The sequence below is a fragment of the Gobio gobio genome (assembly GCF_949357685.1).
Source record: "Gobio gobio genome assembly, chromosome: 3".
In the NCBI taxonomy this organism is placed as follows: Eukaryota; Metazoa; Chordata; class Actinopteri; order Cypriniformes; family Gobionidae; genus Gobio; species Gobio gobio.
This window is the reverse complement of record NC_137099.1, coordinates 52,558,137-52,582,011: the sequence shown is the minus strand read 5'-3', so window position 1 is coordinate 52,582,011 and position 23,875 is coordinate 52,558,137. Positions and strand designations below refer to the sequence as shown.

The following is a 23,875-nucleotide window of genomic DNA, read 5'->3' as shown; positions in this document are numbered from 1 at the left end:
GACTTAATCGCCAAAGAATACAAATTTCAAAATACAATTTACAACAGAATACAACAGATTTAAAAATCTGCAAATATTCAGGTTTGGTTTGCAAAAGCCTCAGAGTAGAGCAGTTTAGAACAATTTAGAACCATTAAATGCATGGAAAGCAGGTTAAATGATTACTTAATTAGACATACAGTGTGTCGATTGCAGTGAGGGCCTTATTCTCAACTAGGCTGTGTTATCGTAAAGGTCGTTTTGATGGGTAGCTTGCTCTCCATATGTACAGAACGGCTACTGTACATGCGCTGGAGCTGCCGGTGAAGCAGCTTCTGTCCTAGTGCCGTTTACCTCCCCCATCCTGACTGGCCTCTGGCAGTGGAGCTTGGGAAGAACCGACCCAAGATACACACACTCGCACTCGGCCTGCTTTGATGTGGGATGTGACGGATCTCTCGGCGTGGACATGCCGTGGAATCACAAACCCCCCCAAACCCTGGCTTTGCCTAAAGAGATTTCACACAGCTGGATCATCTACTCTCACTCTGTTCCTTTCTGCACCATTCGAAGAAACTACAGTTCCCAGCAGCCCTTGTGTGTGGTTTCTATTTATGTAGCATATTTGTCTTGCGTTTTCATAGAACTTCTAAACTCGCCCATATGCCTTCCTGACGCTCTTCACACGTACTTTGAACACGTAACATGTCATCCTTTGATGAAGGCAAGCAAAGGGAACCGCCCCCACACATGGGTGATAAGGGGCAAACAAGTAGCCATATCATCTGCTGAGCAGGTCTGAACACCAGCGTGGCCTAGACCTCACCCATTTCAGCAGCCCACGGCCCTTTGAAGTGCACTGGTACAGACCCAGGGTTTTGAAACAGAGGGCCATTGATACTCTGTTTACATCGGCTGGTTACCACAGCCATATTGAATCCATGTGTCGGATGTACAAAGCAATAAAGGCTGGCAGTGTTATTAGGTGCTTTTCAAAGGTTTGCCTCCATGGGGCATTTCACCACCCCCGAAATATTAGTCGAGCGACCCACTCAAGTTTGTTAATTGAAATGTCTTCGTAGTAGGAGACTCTAGCCAGAACGTAAATTGCTTTTGTGTGTCTTTGAGCAATGCTGTGATACTGGCATTGTATATTACAATTATTGTTGACGAATTGCTTTTGTTCCTCTGCTTTGGATTAAACCGGCATCTGCTCGATGCATGAATGTAAAATTCATCAACAATTTTCGTAATATACAATGCCTAAAAATTCCTTTGAACAGGCTTGAACACGTGTTATTTCTTGACACTTTAATGCACAGCTATTCTGCAATCGGGCGGTAGCACCTGTTGAGAGCATCCCGAGGGCACGTGCAAGAGAAGTGCAATGTTGTGTTTTGTCTTGGCATCGCAGTTGTCATCACTTTTCCTGATTGTTATGTCTCCAGACCGGCTGTGACCTCCATCACGGCCTCTTTAAACCCTGCTTTATTTTGACAATAGTAGCTGACGCTCTTGTACCAGTTCTGGTTGTTTCTCTTTTTTTGAAAGAATGTTTCACGTCGCTTCATTTTGTGTCATTTGAAGCTCGTTTGGTCTCAAATGACTTTAAAATCTCCATGTTTTTCTCATTTTACAATTGTTTGTTTGTGAAGCGACTTTCGATGCGTGTCAGTAACCCTCTTCTATCAAATCACGCTAGTTGTATAACTGTTGGAAATTGTGTAGTATTGGTAATTTTGGCATGTAGAAACGCCAAAACAGTCAAGTCGAGTGTCTCGTCAAAGCTTCGTCATCTCAAGAGAAATTCGACAGTGACAGTGATTGAAACCGCACTGTGTTTGCGTACATGCATGCACGCATCTCTGAACTTCATTTGCACTGCTTTTTACTGATCAATAGAGCCTCTGTGCCACTAGGTTCCACTTTTTTCATATCTTTCTGAAGCTCATTATTTTTTTTTGTCAGGCTGTTTGTGTATGTGGGGGCAAAAGAGCTTCACATGCTCTGTGGATCAGACGCCACTGAAATATTCATGCTCCCTGGTGTAGGAGTTTGGTAAAGGGTTTCTCTGAGTTACAGTACAAAAGATGGCTTGCCACCAGGCTTTATTAGCAAGGCTGTTTAATGGATACAGCCTCCCCCCCCCCCCTTTTCTTTCATGCACTCGCTCCCTCTCTTTGTGTTGCACACCAAACCCTCCCTATTTGCCTCCGATTTCTCCCGACTCTTTCGGCATCTCATAGTCAGCCAGTCAACTCATGTTTGCAGCGGATGGGAGGGGTGGGCTTTGCTATCAGCTCTTTTTGTGTGGTCTCGGCCATAAAAAACACCCTGTTCTTTGAATGTGAAAAGAGCCTGTCTTTAATTTTTGGGAAACTCATAAAAGTTTGTCGCTCCTTTCATATCTGCCGCAGAATTGAAAACAAATGCTTCCTTTTTTCATCCGCCTTTGAACTGGCCAATTATGGAGTTGTGAAAATAAAAATCACCCTGTCAATCTCTCTTGCTCCCTCTCCTCCTATTTTTATCCTTCTTTTCCAGCTTTTTCGCTCTCTTTGATTTCTCTCCTTCGCTCCCTTGTTTTTGTCTTTTTCTGTCTTCCCTTCTCTCTCGTTTGTGTTTAAGGTGTGTGTGTGTGTGTGTGTGTTTGGGGGGGATCAGTGATGTCAAAGTCAAAACCGAGAGCATTAAGAAAACTGGCGAAATGCAATCCAGCTGCAATCCGACATGACGCTGGAAAAAGGGGGCTGTGGAGCAGAGAGCTGCGGCGTATTCCCAGGGCGCACAACTGCTCGCGGCCTTGGCTTTGATCTCTTCAAAGCCTTCTGCCTCCTACTAGATGAAGAGTCTTGGCTTCGTTTCGTGAGCGCTGGAGAGAGAGAGAGAGAGAGAGGGAAAGGGGAGGGTGAGCGAGGGATGGTGAGGGGAATTAGAGGGGGTTGTTGTGCATGGAAATGGATGAGGATGGGGGGGGGGGCAAACTGAGATGGGGAACGTAGAAAAAAAGTGACAAAGATACACTGAAGGAGGGCGGCAGGAAGTTAAAGGTGTCCTTTTGCCCTATTCAGGCCAAAATCAATCAGATTGTGGGAGTAATTACATGTAATTCAGCACAAGTCTCAGGGGGTTTTGTTACCTGAGGGACTCTGACCCCAGAAACGGAGCCCAGGCTGGGGAAGGGAGGGCCAGCGGAGGGAGGGAGGGGAGAGGTGTTGAAAAGCAGGCTGCCCTGTTGCTGTCCAGCAGAGCAGAAAATTGGGAGCACAATGCAGTGATTACCCTTGCAGATGTCCCCATATTTATGTCGGAGATGTTTTGGTGTGGCGTAGGCGGTGGGATTGCTACGGAGCTAACGAGGCTGGGCTATTGTAGTGGAGCGTGTGCCCGGTTCTGCCCCCTCCGCTAGCCCAACACACCCGCCTCCAACCTCCAGGCTTTCCCACATTAGGCTGAAACAGGGAAAATATCCCGCCCCTGGAGGTGTCCAATTTGTGCAAAATACACTTACTTAAGATGCTGATGGCAACATAAACACATTTTCAGTGGCCCATAGAGCAGGGTGGCCTGTAGCCATCTGTGATGATGGCAATACCTGGGCTACACTGAAAAGAAAATGGTGTTTATAAACAACTTTCATTGCTAGTAAATTTCACAAACAATTACAAAAAAAAACAGCAAGTAACACATTGAATTACATGTGAAATTTTGTTGTAGAAAAACTGACCTTTTTTAATGTTTAATGGCAAATGAGATATGCACATTTGAGAAATTTATTTTTACAGATGTTTATAATAAGTTATATTAAAACAATAACATATAAAAATGCTTTAAAATGTAATAATTTACAAAAATAATTTACATTTTTATTTAAATTTTTAAATTATAAATTGGTTAATATTTGGTTTCAGTTAGATTTTTTTTCAAAGAAATTACTTTTTATTCAGCAAGGATGCATTAAATTAATAAAAAAGAGCAGTAAAACATTTATAATGTTATTAGAGATTTCTATTTCAAATAAATGCTGTTCTTTTGAACATTTTATTCATCAAAGAATCCTGAAAAAAATCATGGTTTCCACAAAAAATGTTAAGCAGCAAAACTTGTCAACATGGATAATAATAAGAAATATTTCTTGAGCATCAAATCATCATATTAGAGTGATTTCTGAAGGATCATGTGACACTGAAGACTGGAGCAATGATGCTGAAAATTCAGCTTTGATCACAGGAATGAATTACAATTTAAAATCTGTTAAAATTAAAAAATATATTTTAAAATGGTAATATTTATGTTTTTGCTGTATCAAATAAATGCAGCCTTGGCAAACTTCCAAAAACACAAACTACCGGTAAAACTATAATATACTACTCCATTCTTTTGTATTCTCCCATGTTTATGCCTCGATCATGCTTTACACAAACTACATAAACCATAACCATTACCAGTGCCCCCTAATCTCAGCCTATTGTTAATAAGGTTCATCAGACAAATTGACTGCTCTGCTCCTTTGATCTGATCTTTCATCTCTGAATCTGGCCTTCTGCATTACTGTTACTGATCCCAACAGACCTGCATTGTGATGTTTTTTCTCCCCTTTCACTAATTGATTTGAGCCCATGTGGAGTGTTCATTTATTGCTGAAGGGCCCTTCACAAACATATAGAGCCTCTGATATGAGACTGCCTGCTCAAATGTACTCTAAAACGGGCATTTCTGTATTTTTTAGGACACCTGCTATTATTCACCCCCTATTTAGTCGTATGATACGCTCTGTCTTTCTCACACTCGTTCTGGTTGTGGAAGTGAGACCTGAGACAAGTAGCACTTTGTTTACTTTCCTCGGTTGTTTGATGCTGGATGATGAAATGCATAAAAATACTCCGCAAGACTGCATTTGTTCATCTTTGCCTTTGTGCACCTCGTACCAACTTCTTGAAACCGCCGCAGCGGTTGACACCTGTGCCTCTCAAAGGATGTGCATATGTAGTAATAAAATTCAATATACATCTTGGTTCGAAACTACACTATACTGATGTTGGGCTTGGGAACCTTTGCACTTTTGTAGTGCAAGTCGTGGACTAGCGGTGTGTAGAATCATAAAGATGGCTGGAACCGATCAAGATTCAGAGATGGGCTGAAATATTGAAGTTTTGAAGCTATATCTCGAATGATTTAGCATTTAAGCATTTTATATAAACGCAAACACATTAAAATATCTCTTTGATGTTGTCCGTTTCAGTCCTGTTGAGACTAGGACTTGAGAATACTGACACAAACTATAGTTGTAAGATGTTTAATATGTAAAAAATGGAAGTGTTTTCCACAAATTTCTAGAGGACAAAGAAAGTTACATAATTTAGTGAATGAATCATGAGTTGCTGGTCGGTTGCATTACAAAAAGCTGGTATTTCTCATTCTTGAGAGCTTTTCGTCAGAGAAAAAATTGTGTACGCCCCTGAGTGCAAGATGAGTCATCAATAATTGTTGTCTGTTTTAACAACATTTTTCTTTTAGAAGCACATATGACCCCCAAAGCTAAAAAACATGGAATAAAAGCCACAAATAATATCTTATGTGATCATACACACCCGCTGGCATCTAATTTTATATTTTAGCAATCTAGGCGTCGCTTCTGTCCAAAAACAGATCAAAATTTTATTTTGTACCACAAGCCATAAAAGCCTTAAAATCAGTCAAAATAAGCTAGATGTCCAGCTGGCCTGGTCAGATGCAGGGGTGTATAGTGCATTGAATTGTATTGTATTGTTGTATTATATGTTTGCTGTCCTATTGTGTTGTGCGATTTGACTTTACCGCAAACCCAATTGCCCCACGATGGGGACAATAACGTTTTCTACTACTACTACTACAAATTCATCAAATATATTCCGATTGGCTGTGATTTGTGTAGTACATTGGTCAGGAGTTTTCAGGATTTTGTAAGTTTTTGGGACACTCCATCCATAATTGTATATTCATATTCCAGCAATACTCATACATACAACGATATTTATACCTGGTCTTTGATCAATATTTATGTATCTCATATGGCATACATCCATGGAAAATGATGCACATGTTGCTTATGCATTATAGATTTAGTTTGTAATTATTTGGAGCAATTTTGAAGATAAACTGCATTAGAATGACTGATGGTTTCTCAGCTCGTTCTGTATCTACACGCCCATGACGTGATGTTATTTATGAACTCATTGTGAGATTGAACATTAATTGAAAACTTGTTGTAGCACATGACGCCTTTATGTACACTTCTGTTATCAATCTCTCATTTAATGGATGATGCAGAAGAATAAAACCCCAACTTTTTGGGTTAGGTAATTTTCTGAATCCTTTTCGTTAGACCAGATCTTGGACCTGTTCCCTCTCCTATCCCATTATCTCCTATTTAAATCGCACAAAGTCAAGAAAACAAAGATCTGGTGCACGTTTGCATACTCCACCGCCGCGTCTCGCCTTGTTTGCACACAGCCCATGTTTTGTTTGCTTTAGTCGGGACAATAGCCACAAAAGTACTCCTTCAAAAGTATTGAACTGGGGGAGGTGCCCGTCCTGCTTGTGAGCCGACTTTCAAGAGCTTGTTGAAGTGCTCCCTAGTCATGCGTGGGTTGAGAGAAGTCATTTGTTCTCCGGGGATTATAGTGCGAGTGTGTGTGCGCTCTCAGACTGAGGGTTTTCACTGGCTGATGCTAAATTGAAAAGCAGTTGTGTTGAGGTTAACTAGCTAATTCCCTAACAATGTGGGGAGGCCACATTTATATGAGAGGTTTGTGCGTAATGCGGTATTGTCCTACCTACAAGCAAAACAGTGCGACAAAGGCTTTATGTGATAAAAGAGTGAAGACGTAGGGTTGTTACAATTGATCTTATTGAGACGTATTCAGTCTTGAATCTGACAGAACAGGCTTTGATTTCTTGTAGTCTTTGAGAAATATCACAATTACTTTATCTCTGCGACGGAGAACTGCACAAGTAATGAAAGCTAAATAATAAGAAAATTGATTTCGGGAAATAACTAATTGGCTTTTTTTCTTTTTTGTAAATGAGTGGAACATGAATAACAGTCATACGGCTTGTTGAGGACAAGTGTACTATTCATTTTCTTAGTGATAAGACTTAATTTTTGACTGGTGGATAAAATATCTTATAGACTTACAATAAAGGAGGGACCTTAGTTATATTTAGTGACCTGAGTGTCATATGATTTCATATGCCGTATGATTTCTGTGATGCCAAAAATAGTGACCTGAGTGTCATATGATTTCATATGCCGTTTGATTTCTGTGATGCCAAAAAACTGTATTTTGTTATTTACTGTACCTAATGGGTAATTTGGTGAAATTTGGATGAATCAAAAGTAGGGCTGTACACACCACATGAACCTAATCTCCAGAGCTGCTCTGAGATTTCACAAATATTTCACCATTTAATTTGATAAAGCTATTGTCAGATACACACATTTCATTCAGTTTTTATTTTATATGCTGTTTAATTTTGATGATTGTGTTATTTTACGTATGCATTTGCTTACATATGCTATCGCTTGTTTCTGCTTCTTTTTCGCTTGTGTTTTAATCCGGAGATTCAGTACTCAGAAGATGTGTCATAGCGCCCCCTTCCGTATAACAGTGAAAATGCAGAAAGTTGAAAATTTCCGTCAATGACGTGGAAAGAGTTAAACAAGTTTTTTAAGGAAAATCACACAATTTCACACAATTCCCTTTAAAGGTGCAGTAAGCGATTTCTGGTAAACGCTGTTGATATTTGAAATCCCCAAAACAAACGTACGCCCCTACCCAAAAGGATCACACCCCTATCTTGATGCCTCCACCCCCACATTCACATACACGCTATGCAACACAGGCAACAACTATGGCCGAATCTGCTGTGGTTGTCACATAAGGGTATGATGTCATCATCAATAAGTGAAAGCAATTTGTGTTACTAAAATAATCCAGGTCGAATGTCTAATTGTTGTCTAGCTCCTCTTCTCCTTCGATGGCAAACTCCTTCCTTCCATTCCAAAAAAAACAAACACAGTTTTCATGAACAGCTCCCTACATAACACTATAGTCCAAGTATATTACAAATGTGACAAGATTAGTGGGTTATAGCGATCACTAAAAGGGGAAAAAAGGAAATAAACATGTATTAGAAGTATGTTAACTTTTTGGACACACTTTGAGAGCCGATGCTTGAAACGGGCAGTGGAGGAGGTTTATACGTTCCAGACTTATAATAATAATAATGCAAATGAACATTTGCATTTAAATGAAGCGAAGATTAAACACAAGTATATTCAAGAAAAACTCAACATCTTAGTTCTGTGAAGCACAGCAAAGCCAACGTTACTCCCGTATCGATAAGAAATAAAGCAACCTCTGCGCTTCTCCGATATTAACGTGGGTGCTGCTTCTTGCCTGATTGTAAACCCTTCTTTTTAAAATGACTGTATATTACCCAGACCTTTTCCTCTTTCGTATTTTTTCTTTGTCATCTCTCTCTTTCTATAGTTGTTCTGCTAATGTCTGTCTTGTGCACTGAGCTCTCTCTCCTCTCCCATCATGAGTGGATATGCCCCTTACTGCTGATTGGCTACAAGTGTTTTGGTCCAATCCACTTTTCAACAGCGTTTTTAAAAATCACTTACTTAGAGTGTGTATTGTCTGCTAAGCTAGTGGCTGCAAGAAATAGAAAATAGAAAAATAGTTTCCAAACATACAGAAGACCGCATTTATCTCAAGAAACAAGCTGTATCAATTTTGTCATTCATTGATTGCTATGCAGTTTCATAGAAATGTACTGTTATGCATTTGACACTTCTTACTGTACATTTCATTAAAGGCCCACTGAAGTGCCTTGAAACGCGCAGCATTATTCAATGTGTTGACGTAATTTCCCCTGAAACGGCTCCAGCTATTAGCAGCTCCTCCCATTTTTTGAATCAGCCAATAGCGTTTCGTCAATACCACAGTTTGACTAGAGCCTTTCAGTTTGGTAAAGCCACAGTTTCCTCCTAATCTCTATCTGTTTCTCATCACAATCTCCTCCATGCAGCATTCTGTGCAGAATTTAAATGGGTCCGATATGTTTTGTTTTCTGCGCCGACTCGCGCATAGAGCTGCGCTCTAGTGTCTCTAGTCTAACATTAGACCAGAGCCGGTTGTGTGTGTGTATGTGTGTGTGTGTGCTGCTGCATGTGAAACTAACATGAAAACAGACTTCATTCGCCTCAACTGAAAGCATGTTTACACTGTTTGAATCGTTTCCTATCGCATGTACACCCGGTTCTTAAGTCTGACGTCACGCGGCCACAAGACGTCACATCTCATACCACAAGAAAAACAACAAACGGTGCTAATATACACACACAATGTGGTGTAATACTACAAACAAATTATAATCATAACCTTTATCTCCATACCAAAATTACAGTGATTCATCTTTTATAAATCGTTAAAATATGAATGTCTAAAATGTTTAACTTTTTAAAATGTTTGATGTTTAATATGACTAAATAGCGCTCATAAACGTCACGACTTAACATGCGGATAGTGCACTATGTGCCTTACACCATGTAGAGATTAGTAGATGTGTGAACAACTGACCGATTTGAGACGCAGCTTCAGAACTATTTATAGTGTGGGGGCGGGCGCCTCAGATTCTAGAGATCATTTGATTGGACAGAAGATGTGATGAGAAGATGAAGTCTGCGATAATGTCGTCAAAATCTGTGATCCATTTTAAAGGAAGTGAGAGACTGTAAGTTTTGAATGCTTATATCTCCTTTAATTATTCATTTCATGAATTCCCTGGGAATCAAACCCATGACATTGACGTTGCTAGCTGTGAAAATGCTAAAAGTTTACTTGGCACTTTAGAAAATGGAAAACACTTTACCTTTACATATGACAGTATGCTTGGGATATATTTTTTTGGGCGGGGGGTTATCCTAAATGGACAGTTACACTGCACATTTCGCTCCATTGACTTCCATTCCTACGCATGCGAATACTGGAGACCAAAAACACAAGCTCATGCAAAGAAGTTTCATATTTCGCTGCACTCAAAAGTTCAATCTTCGAATTTATATCACGTGAAGACATCCACACACATATATGTGATGGCGTGACCTCTGAACTGAACTAACAGAACGCAATCTCTGAAGCTTGCAGCGTTGCAGGAAAGTGGAGTAGATTGTAAAAATGTTTTATTTTGGATTTATTATTATTGTTATATGTTGAGTTTGTTTTAAAAAAAGACGCGACAGAGCGAGATGTCATATCACGACCGTTGCAGTGCCCGATGAAAACGTGTGTACTGTGTGCATGCAACCATTGAATGTTTATGATATGTGCAGAGCAGAAATCCACATCTTCTGCTATGTTAATTTGCTTTCAACCGGTGTAGACTTCTGTCTCTTTCCCACCCTCCCCCTGCTCTGCTTCCTCTTTTCTTCTCATCTCAATCCCTAACTCTGGGCCGTAAAGCTCAGGCTTTGTTGCTGAGAGTGTGAAACTAGGTCACTACCCGGCATCTGAAGTAGCTCCATTCACTACAGCCCAGTACCTCTGATGTTGCAGGTATGGTTTGCGAGCTCACACGTGTACGCGCTCAGTAACAAACACACGTGCGGCAGAGGATCCCCGCTTCTTCACTCAAACATTAACCTGAGCCTGCGAGGGAGCGGATTGTTCCACCCCTCCATCACAAGCTCCCCCACAGGTCTCATTCTCCCCTCGCTGCAAGTTCCTCCCAAATCCAGAGTGGCAGCCATTTATGTGCCGTATACCTGTGTGAATGTGCTGGCACACACCGTCTGCACATGCCAGGCAAATCCCATTCCTTCAAACGCCTGCTCAGAAAAGACTCTAGAACTTGACATCTCTTCCACTGCTTCCTCCTTTATTTTTGTAGTAGAAGGAAAACGGATATGAAACACTGCCATGATGCTGTGTTTTTGGTGATTGCTTTGCAGTTAGGTGTTCTGAGCCATTATCATGCGGATAAACTGTCACAGAAATTGAGGAGTTGAAATGTTTAAGTTTAAATAGCTTTTTGTTTTTGTTAATGATTCTGAATGCTCTTTGCATTGTGGTGGTACAAATTATTTCTGTTGAAAAGACTATTTATTTGATCTATGTATTTATTTTAAAGTATTGATTAAAGTAAATATGAATTTAAATGTTTAATTTAAAAATGTTTAAATAAAATAAAAAACAAAACATTAAATATTAGTTATTTATATATGTTCAAATAGAATAATATATTAAGTGTATTTATTTTTGCATTTAAATTTTATGCAGTTTTATTTTCTTAATTTGTTTATTTTGTTAAATGATATTTTAATAAAGTTTTTATTTTATATAAATTTATTATGTAAACATACTTTTATTTTGGATGCGATTTAATCGTTTAACAGCCATAATAATTTATTTTTAAAGAACACACATTTATAGCGCAATACTTTGTTATATTACCTTGGAAGTAAATGACAAAAAAACAAATTAACAACTTTGACATCTTTTTCTCTTTCTCTTCTGACTGCTGTAATGAATCTCTCAATAATTTTTGGAAAGATGTGGAAACGCTATTGCAGATTTTTTCTTTTGCTTTTAGAGCACAAGCAAATGCAAAAATTATATTTTCTGTTGTCTCCTGTTCACTGCTGTAACCCAACATGACTTCCGGAAATGTGAAAAGGTTCCATTTAACAAAAAAAATCGCGCTTGAGAATAATAATAGTGTGCCTGTACTCGAGCTGCATGATTTGAAGGATTATTCATGTCTGTAGCACAATTGGTGCAGGACAAGTGACGCACTAATGTTTTGGGTTGTAATGTTAATAGACTTTGTGTGTCTGCTGTACATTTTAGCAGTCCTTTAATTTGTGCTTTTGCGACTGAGCTCCTTCCTTTTCCTTGTCTGTAAAGATAGCAGCGATTGGTCAGTGTGATTATGTTGGAGTATCGGCCTGCCATAAATAACCGAGTGAGAGTGAGAGCTGGCTCAGTATGAAAGGAAGAAATAAACAAGTGTTCATTCACATGCTTTCCGCTCTTCCAACAACATTCTGAGGATCACGAAATGTGTGTTTGGCATGTAGAAGTCACGCTGGCTTTTAAAGTTTAATGTGCGTGGCTGTTGTGTCAGAATGCATGTTCATGGCAGGTTGTGTGTGTGTGTGCTTGGCCAGTGGATGCTGCATTGCCCGCTGACCGGTCCACTCCAGTGGAATGTTTGACCTTTCGGCGGCTCTTTGAAGTGACCAGGTCCTGCTGTGAAAATGAGCCCTGCGTAAGCCACAAGGTGAACGTGCAGCAGGATGTTGAGGACTCTGCCAAACCCTTATATAAAACCTCCACGCAATGCAAAACTGTGACGATGTCACCTCACAACCAATCAGCAATGGCTATACAATACTATTGTAAACACAGTGTGTCAATTGTCATCACAGCCCACACTCAACCCTTTTCACTTTCCACTTAATCCATTATTGTCGCCTTATTGTCTTGATAAATATTGTATTTTATTCTCAGTGAGCTTTAAATCCCTCGTCCGTGTATCGCCTCAGGTTGGCGCAGTTCCAGCGTTTATGTATCAGATTTGTGTTTGTTTTATGGTTCACATCTGTCAGAATGCAGCGCTGCATATGCCGGTGATGTGGTTTTCTGGGCCATTAATGGGTGAGATGTTTGATGTTCTGCTCCTCTGCTCGACTATTGCAGATGACAGCTGGTGCACTGCTGTCAAATTTCTCAATGCCATGCTTTGAACTTGAATTTAAGAGTTGGTACAGCTAAATAAATTGTATTTATTATTATTTTTTATTTGATGATGATGATGAGGATTATTATGATTATAAATTATTTTATTGTAGTAATTATTTTAGTTTTTACTAAAAATACAGATTTTTTTGTTGTTGTTGTAAAACCCCATATATATTATTATTATTATTATTATTATTATTATTATTATTATTATTATTATTAATTATTATAATTATTCATTATTTTATGGTACTAATTATTTTTGTTTTACAAAAAATGCTAAATATTTGTATTAAAAAAAATTCTATTTGGTTTTGTTTTAAACAAAATCCCCCAGAAACACACAAAATGTGAATTTAAAAAAAAAAAAATTACTTTTTTTTAATATATATATTTTTTTTAAATAAAAAATTATAATTGTATATATTCTTTAATTTAATTAATTTATTTTTTAATTTACTTCTTCTGTACAAACCACTTGATAAACTGTAAAATGTACTGTGTGTATATTTATTTATTTATTTATTTATTTATTTAAATATACCATTTTCATTTTTACTTTTATTTTTTTAAATAATTTTTTTTTTTGTGGGTGTAACATCCAGGTTCCAACACCAATGTTCAAAATAGACTTGTCCCTGAGAATGATTAAAATAAGGTCTGTCTTTCGCTCACTCTCTTTCTTTTAAAGCCTTTAGGGCAGGCTTTCCACCATTCGTTCCCCTCTCCTCTACCTCTCTCACTCTCCATCCACCCTTCACTTCCTCCTCTTGTTTGTATCGTTACCTTGGGCATGTGGCATGTGCCATGAGAGCTCTTCATTAATTGGGTTTGGTTACATTAAGCCCCAGAGCCAACGGGCCATCCTGCCAATATCACATTCCATTTATAACTCACCGCTCTAGACTAGGGGCCGCTTTATTTTGGGCGTCTCAGCACTGGGGTTGCTCACTTACTGGGGCTTTAAAGGGGCCAATATATCGAATTGAGTGAGCACTGTGTGTGTTTATCTTTTGTTATTTAAAGGTCATGCATTTCTACCAATGGGATGCGAGTATGAACACCTGGGCTGTGTGTGTGTGTTTGTGGGCGAGAACTGTTTTGGCTGGTAGTACAGGGTGTGTTTCTATTCAGGACTGGACTGTTTTGTCAAATGTTTCAATAGACACACACCTAATGCAAGTCACTTATTTCACAACAATCTTTAGTTTTTTTGGTTAGTTTATTCTGATTTTCAGGGTTAAATATGTGTTATTGTCAATTTACTGCACAAGTTAATTTGAACTCATTCCTATTACAATTATTTTATTGTTATTTTATTACTTTTTTCCTGCACAACACCACTGGATTAAATTAATTTATTCATTCATATATTTGTGAATGAATACACACTATTTCAAAAGTACATCCACAAGACTTATACATGCTGACATAGACAAGACTAGTGTGATAGAATCGCTTACTGACCTTGTCTGTGCAAAGTTATATGCAATACATTTAAACTACTGCTTTTTGGCGGGAAAAAGTGGATTAATTGAATATATTTTATGTGGTTATCGTCATTGTTGAACCCAGAACAACTTAAATGTATATGGTTTGAACCTACCTATGCATGCATTGCATTCACTCTAAAATTCATGTGTGGGCATCTCTCTCGTACAGTATAGAAGGATTTCATCTAGATTTGTTGCTGTATGGCAATCTGTCGTTATCACTTAAGTTGCCAACTCCTGAATGTTTGCAAAACACCTTGCGCTCTTTCACACAGCCGCTTTATTGCAGCCGCGGGCATGAGGAGTCCTCATTGCATATAAATTACAGTAGAGGGAAGCGATTATTATAACCCACCCCCCTCCCCCCAACACCACGGAAATGAGATAATTGAGTGGATGACAAAGGGCTGGTGGTGCGGAAAAAAAAAACTGAAAAAAAAAACCTGCTTGTTGGTAACACTGACAATGTTTTGGGCAACATGGGAAGATTGGAAAATTGTGCCTCTACCTACATACCTAATACTCATACTAAGTATATAACTGCAGTTTCCAGCTGGAATTAACACTAGTGGCAGTAAAACACCAACAATTTTCATATTACTTTAACACATATTATGATTACAGAATACAGAGATGGATTATCTGTTAATAAAGACTTATTTTCATAAAGTTTCTTGCACAATATTATGATAAGACATCAGAACACCTTTACTTGTAAACTAATCTATTTAGACATTTGCACCACATAACCAGCTCCATATGTATGATTAATATATCTGATGTAGTAGACTTGCTCTGTAACTCAACGATCGGGTACAAATCAAAATTTGCTTCTGTCAAGTTGAGATAAACAAGCTCAAGCACTGTAAAATCCAACAGTGATTCTAACTAACACTTTTTAGTTAACTTTACTTAATGTCTTGTCTTAATTGTAAAAATCTAGTAATCTGTATTATTCACATACTATTCCTTGTTTACTCAGAAAACCCAAGTTAAGATTAACTGATTAGTTTGAGTGCCATTTTGTCAAGCCAAAAAAACAACAACTACTCACCATTATGGTGATCAGTGTTCACTTTGGTTGGGCACTTGGAAACATTCATATTATTATAACTCCTTTTCTGATGCAGTGATGCAACAAGAAATCAGTTATTTGGTTTCAAAGGAAGAGAAGTAATACACAGACTTCAACACTCAGCATCAAAACACAACAACGGTAACAACAATGGTAGCTATACTAAGTCCAGAGTAAATCTAAAGTGAAAGTACTCTCTACAGTTCTTTTTTAGTTACTAGAACTCTTGTGTAAGTGAACAATACTAACTAAGCGTTTGTCAGCACAACATACTATTCCTATTTCACTTTACTTGTTTTTTTTTTTAAGGCAATCTGTTTTTTTAAGTAAGTCAAACTAATTCGATTTTACAGTGAAGTCTTGTAGAAATGGCTAAAATAGCATGGTTGCTTCAGCAAATATGGTTTATCTCGCGTTTGCTTCTGTCAACACTATTGGTTCAGTTTAGGGTCAGGATTAGTGTAGGTGATACGTTATTTTAAAACTTGATCGAGCATTAACCTTTTAGTGCAACTCACCAGACATTTCCTTCCTGAACTGCCGCGATATGTACAACTTAAACACCTTTGACAGAGGCTTTTCAAAGGCTCCTGTGTGTATCTGTGTAAGCGCTTGAAGCGTGTCAAAGATGTCCATTTACAACATGTTTTTGAAGCGTTGATCACAGAGATATCTGTTGAGCGCATGAACACAATGGCCAATCAGAGGTGTTTAAGTTAGTCCGAATCTACTCAACAGCGCCCAAAATGCTGGTAACGTCACATTTTTTCAATTTCAGTACCGCCGACTTGGCACCGAAGTACTGGTACTTTTTACAACCCTAATACAACAACAAACACATTGCCAGATTCAAGTTAATCTGTCTGGGATAAAAGTTGATGTGTTTTTTGCGCTACTCACTGGACATTTCACTTTGAAAGTGTTGCGAAACATGCAAGAAGCAACTTAATGTCACTTTGCAGAAATGTCACCACAGACAGGTTTTTTTCAATGAGCCTGGTTTGGTTTTGGGAAGGAAAGCAGAGGGCGTTTGGCTAACAGAGCTGGTTTTGGGTTAGGAAAGCCAAATCTGGATGGTAAACCTCAACCTGCTGTGAAAGACAGAAAAGGGGTTATCAGCTAGACATGACAATTTTCATTAGCTTTCAGCGTTTAGTGCTGATTGGTTGAAGTAGAGGTGCTTTTTGGAGAGGTTGTTGAGCTGAACAGTGTCCATTTTGTCTCCCAACTCATTGCGCCCAATTTTGCCATTTCCCGCACTCTCGCTTTTCCCTCTTTCCTCTGGATTTTCTGCAGGCCCAGGGCCAGCTTGAGTTCTGCACAATGAAATTTCTTTTAAACCACATCTGAGGGGCTCTAGAGGCAGGCTTGGCCAGACCTGCTTATAAAATCCTAAATGGACATGCTTCTTTTCAATCGGCACCGCCTCTCTGCAAATATGAATAGAAAAACCTAAGCCTATTATTTTTCTTCATAATAAAGAGAGAACTGGGGGGAGGCACGTCCGTGCTATATTCTGCCGCCCTGGCCTGTGAAAAATCTGGCCCTTGAGATCCTTGGGGATAAATCGCCATGGCACCGTCCGACCCGGGTTCCTGTGGGCAGTCGGGGTGTCCGGCCACTTCCTGCTCGGGTTGGGCGAAAGTGTTTTTAGTTTAATATGCCATTGAGACGGGTTGGGAACTGGGTGGCGCAGTCTGTGATCTCAAACCACCTGGAAGGATTTGAATGGCCTTGAGTGGTGGTGAATCACCCTGCGTGACTTTTATTCAAGACCACAGAAAGCCAACAGAACCAAACCCTGCCTTCGTTTATTAAAAGCAACCACATTTTTGGAAAGCTGAATGTATTTTAAATATGACATTTTATTTCTTCGTTTTCGGAAGAGTGAACATTTTTCAAGGTTGTGCCTCGGGGCCTCTACGAATTGGCACTGCTGTCTTGAGGTTCCCTGCTGGAATTTTAGCTTCATGCAATGCTCTGAGATGGCAGATTATTAAGAAGTTGAGAGAAATGGGCTCTGACAGCTGCGACTGAGAGGACATAAAAGAGTCCCCGATCGAATAAGGTGGAACGCAAAGTGCCAGCTCCCACTCTTCATGCCTGCCGTAAGTCGAGGACCCCGTATTGACATACTGTAGAGTTGTGGTGTCTTTTCTGTGAGGCTTGCGTGAACCCCCTTTCTTCAACTCCAACTGTTTTAAGTTCTTCCTCCACTCCTTGGTATCTCTTTTTCTCCTTTACTCTGAGACAGAGACTAGGGGCTTAAATGAAAAATATGCCTGCCTCTTATCTCTCTCCCAGAGGAAAAGCCAATAAGAGCTGAGAGGCGTAAAATGAAGAGGGGGTAAGGATGCTATCGTGCAGTCTTCCAGTGAAGGCCTTTCACAGTAGCTTCTGCCCCCCAGTCACATATTAGTAATGAGGGCGAGTCAGGGATGAGGTTTGCTTCCTTAAGGTAGCAAAAGAGCCTTTTTAAAACTACTTGTCCAAATTAGCTGTCACCTCTGCCCATCAGTTGAACCTTTATTCAAACCAGATAATGACCTGAATATTTAACAAGCTAACTTTTATTTTATTTCTGCAAAAAGACCCAAGCAGATGGTTTATTATTGTTTTTATTTTATTAACACTTTCCCCACCAGCATGTTGTTGTTTTTTTTTCAAGTTGCCAGTCACTAATTTGATAATTTTCCTAAAATTTTCATGACCCCCAGAGTATATTGCTTCACAGTCCTATAGCTCGTCTTGGGTCGACATTTCAACTGCTTAATGCTGATGAACGTGTTATTTTACATCTGCTTACATCTATCACTTGTTTTTGCTTCTTCCTCGCATCTTTTGATCAGGAGATTCAGTACTCTTTCAGAAAATGTGTAATAGCTATTCTCTAGAAAAATCATGAGTGCATTTTATTAAATCTAGTATATTCTATAAAATGAAAATGAACATTTTAAATGTACAGTTTTTAATGAGGCAGCAACATATGATAGATGGGACAGAACGGCTGTTAATAATATTTTATTGCGCAAAAGTATTGTAATATGAAAGGCACCAATGTATTATAGAGCGGCAAAGTGCCTATGTGCAGCCCGTGCGCAGAATGATGCACTTGAAGCAACATGGAGTCACAGCGCGCCATGGAAGAATGAATGTAGCGGAAACACTGCTATTTATTTGTTTGTTTGTTTATGCCCAGTTTAATTTGAAGCATGTGAATTCACTTGTATAGATTATAATACTAGCCATCGTATTGATAAACAACACACAAATAATCATCTGACAGAATCTGACCCATCATAAACCTTGTCAGCCTGGGTCATGAATATTAATTGTGCACATAACGTTTGGCCAGTACCAATTTCAAGTTTGTTCGATTGAATACAGATGTGAACTGTTGGCAGAGGCTTGTTCTTGGTCTCAAAATGACATTTCAGCTGGCTGCAATTTGTTTCCTTTGCAGTGAAGTAAAGCAAAGTTTATATACGTTTAAGTTATTATAACCCCAAAAGTGGGGCGAAATAACCTTCTAAAAGTGGTTAATTATAATATTTGCTATTGCTACACCCCTACTTGATTTTGTCAAATAGGACATGCTCCTGGTTCAACATCCTTGTTGGTCTTGGAACAATTTTCCCAGCATAGGGCTTCAATAACATGACCAACCTAACATTTTGCTTTGGTTTTAATAGGGTTTGGGTTAGGGATAGGGTTAGGACTATATTTGTTTTTCCAGGACCAACAAAGGATCAAGGAGCATGTCCTACATCGGGCATTTTCAAAAGCATGGAGTAATAAAGAAATATATAGTTGTGTATCATCAGCGTACTATTCTCAAGACTCCCAAAAAATAGCTTTGAAAACGTAGGCGTTTCTGACGAGTTTGGAACTCCTAGTGTTGTCTATCAGAGTTGAGATCTTTCCAGAAAATGCCATTCATATCATCGTCCTCCCTCTCAGACGCTCCCGTTTCTGAGAGACTCCGAGATAACGCCCCCATCCAAAGGCACACGGACACACTCTTCCCTCCCCATGGTTTTACAGCCGTACGTCTGCCGAGGAAATGGCACCCTACACCTGCCTCTCTGGCCAATTAGCTGGTCGGAAACGGCAACCTTTGCTCCCGAATTAGGACAAACCACTCATTCATGCCTGTGGGAGTTTTGCCTGTGGCACGGGTGGGCCGCTTCTTACCCAAGAGAGATGGGTAAAGTTCTGCAAATGGAGAGTCAATACAGCTGAACCTAAATTAAGTTTTAAGGAGCTGTGTGCAATCAATTACTGATTTTTGACTTTTCTTTCTAAGGGATTTCATGTTTTTGTATTCAGATTGATTTCATAGGACATTTTTAATGCATTTGTTGAAATGTGATTTTGATTATAAGCTGCCTTCAAGTCTTCCTGGGAATTTCCCACTCACAATGAACAAATGTAATGAGTGACTTTTTTTACTTGCTAACAAATACAGGACCATTTTTATAGCGCTAGTGCAAATATATGAAGGGTGCAGGGATGTGCATGTGTTATGTTATTTCATCATTCTCATGCTACCACACTGATCAACGGGAAATCGATTTGTCTCCTCATAAAAAATATTTTTCTCCAAGCTTTATTGCTATCAGAGCAACACCAGTGTTGATTTAGATTCTACTATAGTTTTTTAAATGGTTTTTATATTTATACTTTCATTTTAGATAGTTTATTAATTATCTTGTGTTTTTTGGTCTATAAAGTATTTATTTTTATTTCAGTTTTAGTACATCAAGTTCAACTAAATGTTGATCTGTGGCAGCTAGCTAAAAAAAAACAAGTTTAAGTTTTATTTCAAGTGCCAAAAATGTTCTTTCAAGGTTTTATTTTTATTCTAGTTAACTATAATATCCATGAGCTACTTAAATGCATATAAAGTTAAATTCTATAGTCAAAATAGCACCACTTAGCTTCCTCTGATTCTTTAATTGACATGCCCCAACTTTGACTTTAAGCTCAAGTAAGTTTGGCAGTTACAGCATTGTGCGCATATCTCATTAATAAACTATTTTGGACAGAAATAGATCATCTGTAGACCAGGTAAAGGAGAAGCTCACCAATTATCTGAAAAATTGCTACATGTTCTTGCACACTGTGTACTTGATGTCCTTTTGTGGTGTGCTGAGCATTGCTTTGTGAGTCAGCTCAGAGCTGTGTGTGTGTGTGTGTGTGTGTTGAGTCCGCTGCTGACGTGATTAACCCTGCTTAGTTCCACCGCAGACGGCCGGGGCTCTGTAATGAACTCCCTTATTCACTGGCTAATGATTCCCTTTGATCTTCAGCCCCGAGACCTCTGGTCTGCCTCTGCCCTGTGGCGTTCCCATCCTCCCTCCCTGTTTCTCATTCTCTCCTCCTCTAACCCACACTCTGTCTCTCCCAACCCCCTTCTTTATTCATTCGTTTCTGCCCCAAAGTACTGCGGTAGACAATCCACACATCATCGTTGGTGAGCTGGAAGTGTGAATGCTCAACTTTTTTGCCCATTTGTTAGTCTGAATGCCTCGGTCATATTTGATGTATTACAATGTCAGTTCCTCTGTGTTTTGCAGTCAAATAAGGTGCCAGTGGTTCAGCCGTCCCATGCCGTTCACCCCCTCACCCCTCTGATCACATACAGCGATGAGCACTTCGCCCCCGGCCCACATTCGGGACACCACCCACAGGACATCAATCCCAAGCAAGGTAAACGCATGCAAACTGCACAAATGTTGTTCATTGCAACCTAAAAGTCATATAAAATCACAACTTAGCAGCCATAAATATGACTTAATACGCAGACCGATGAGGATAATGTCTTTAAGTATTAAATGGTTTTATTTGTATTTTAGTTAACTATAATATCCATGAGCTACACAAATACACATAAAACTAAATTACATAATCAAAATTCAGAATTGCAACCAGTACCAATTAGCTTTGATAAGCCCGCCGCAACTTTGACTTTAGGCTCATTTCGATATTGTGCACATATCTCATAAATAAACTATTTTGGACAGAAATAGGATCTGTAGATCAAGTAAATGAGAAGCTCACCAATTAACCATTATGTTGGGCTAACATCGTTTAACATGAAAAAAGACATAACCTTTAATCTGAAGCCGCATTCAAAATACATGAAACCTATTTTGACATTTCAGAATATTTTGCTGAAATTTTTTTTAGGGCAGAGCTTGATTTAATGCATTTTATTGTATTGAAATGTAGGCTTTGATATTATTCGTTAATATTTTGGTTACATCAGCGGAAAAGAGAATTGTTTTGTATAGGCGAATTAAGTTATTACTTTTTTAATGATGTAGTTTTAAGGAGAAACTGGTAAAAAATATGGGTTAAAAATTATTTTATATTCACCTAAAAATGTCATTTAATCACCCTCATGGTGGCCAAATATGACTTTATACTTTGGAACAATATAAGATTTTTCAGAATTGTTTTTCTTTATTCAGACCAATGAAACGTATTGGTCGTCAAAAGATTGATTAACAACATTCTACAAAATATAAAAAAAATTTGTTCCACAGTAAATGCAGGTTTAGAATGACATGAGGCTTAATAAATGATGATGGAGTTTTCATTTTAGAGTGGACTATCCCTTTAAGTCTGTTGGAATGTTATTTCCTGGTGCTTTTAAGCACTGTTTTTGTAATATCACTGATCCGAAGAGACATTAACTATACACTTACACTTTAATAAGCTAACAGTAGAATCCTATTTCCCCCAAGTCTGTAAAAGGAGGTGGGGTTAAAGTTTAAAAGGGGCGTTGAGATTTTTGGCAGGCGTTGTTGCACGCAAACCCAACTCCATATGTGCTCCTTCCGGCTAACACTCACCTCTGTGGCAACCGACGAGGGAGAGAGCAGACAGGATGTGATGAAGTGAAGGAGGTCTGGAGAGCTATAAATAGCCTGAATGAGGCTGCACGCCATAAGCAGATTGGCCAATGATCCAAAACTTGCCCTGTTTTCATACACAAACACAAACATGGAGTCATTTATTCATCAGACATAATACGCTGAGGGCGGAATGGATAATACACTTACACAAAGAAAATGGGAAAGATTAGCCTTTTCAATATCTTTTTTCCAGTGAGAATTCAGGTAAATGTGCAGTGTAACGTTTCAGTCTTTTTACTTAGCAAAGATAGTCGACATGAAGTCAAAGTGGACCACATTTACACATTCCTGATCGCACTGTGCATATTATTCCAAAGTAAAAACTAAATGTTTATTTTCATAATCCTTCTGCAATGATTTTCCTTCTTCGCTTATGTCACCTAGGCTGTGCATGAAGAAGACAATGTTGTTATCTAGTACTTAACGCAGTAATTTAATACCCATTTTAGCCTTTCACAGTAACAGACCACACATTCTGAGCTCCATGTGAAACAATGGAGAGAAAAATGATGCAGGGGTTGTTTTTAAACGGAATGTTCTTGCTGTGTGTGTATATATCCCTAGGGCTTTGTTGTCATCCACGGACACCCCTTTGACAGTTTAATTTAGCCCTAGGGCCTTACTTCACTTTTCCCTCCTCGATTTAAGTCTTCATACACAAACACAGTCTTGACCTTGGTGCAAATGTGTGTTTGTGTGAGTGTGCAGTGCACGCGTGTGTTTTGGGTGAAGTTGAGAAGCTTAGTACCGCAGGCCAACTGACATCCATAAGCAGCATGAATCATATCAGCGGGGCTTATTAGAACAGCGCAAAAGCATTCCTAATTATCCCATGATCCGCTTATGCACCGCACCGGACCGTAGGGCCCAACTGTGCAGCACACATTGATGTCACACTGCTGTTTTCCAGATGTGCCTGTCTCACACTAACACACGCCACTGTCGTTTTCTCATCCGCTTCTTCTTGAATCCTGAAGCAGGTATGCCCAGGCATCATCCTGGACCGGACATTTCCAATTTCTACTCCCTCTCCCCTGGCGGAGTTGGACAGATGACCCCTCCTCTGGGATGGTGAGTGCACACATGGCCAATCAGTTACATTTAAGAGAGCATCGGTTGTCGACAACCGTGAAACGAATGGTTTTGACGTAAGCAGATCAGGTTGTTTTAGAGCAATTTGTGTAAAGTAGAGACAGGAAATTCCATACACTGGCTACATAGACTTATTTTTTTTTAAAGCATGAAACTTCATGGATGGTGAAATGACACCTGAACCCACACGCATTATTTTTCACTTTCAGGTTCTCTCATCACATGGTACCAGGCCCTCCTGGACCCCATGCCACGGGAATCCCCCATCCCGCCATTGTCAACCCGCAGGTGAAACACGAACCGCAGCACGACACAGACCTGATGCACATGTGAGTGTCTTGTCCATTCAGCTGCAAGCTTTCTACAGCATGCTAAAAATACAATCAATGTCTTTGTTCCCTGATAACACACATATTTACACTGCATTGATTATTGGCCATTATTAGAGATGGTTTTGTTTTAATTTATTGGTATTGGTTAATGTTGGAAATATTGGCTGAGATGGTATATTTATTTGTGCAT

The 23,875-nt window shown here is 39.1% G+C and overlaps 1 protein-coding gene across 4 annotated transcripts in view; it reads left to right on the top strand.

Annotated features, from left to right (window-relative positions):
• The window catches only part of lef1 (lymphoid enhancer-binding factor 1), a gene marked incomplete at both ends in the record, with an annotated part of 46,450 nt that overhangs the window by 4,679 nt on the left and 17,896 nt on the right, over nucleotides 1-23,875 (top strand). For 3 of the 4 annotated variants that reach the window (XM_079812438.1, XM_079812437.1, XM_079812440.1), the window contains 3 exons: nucleotides 20,918-21,050; nucleotides 23,242-23,332; nucleotides 23,563-23,682. In XM_079812438.1, the coding sequence (XP_079668564.1) occupies nucleotides 20,918-21,050; nucleotides 23,242-23,332; nucleotides 23,563-23,682 (344 nt within the window). Of the gene's footprint in view, nucleotides 1-20,917; nucleotides 21,051-23,238; nucleotides 23,333-23,562; nucleotides 23,683-23,875 lie in introns of all 4 variants that reach the window. The other variant, XM_079812439.1, reaches the window with a different exon arrangement.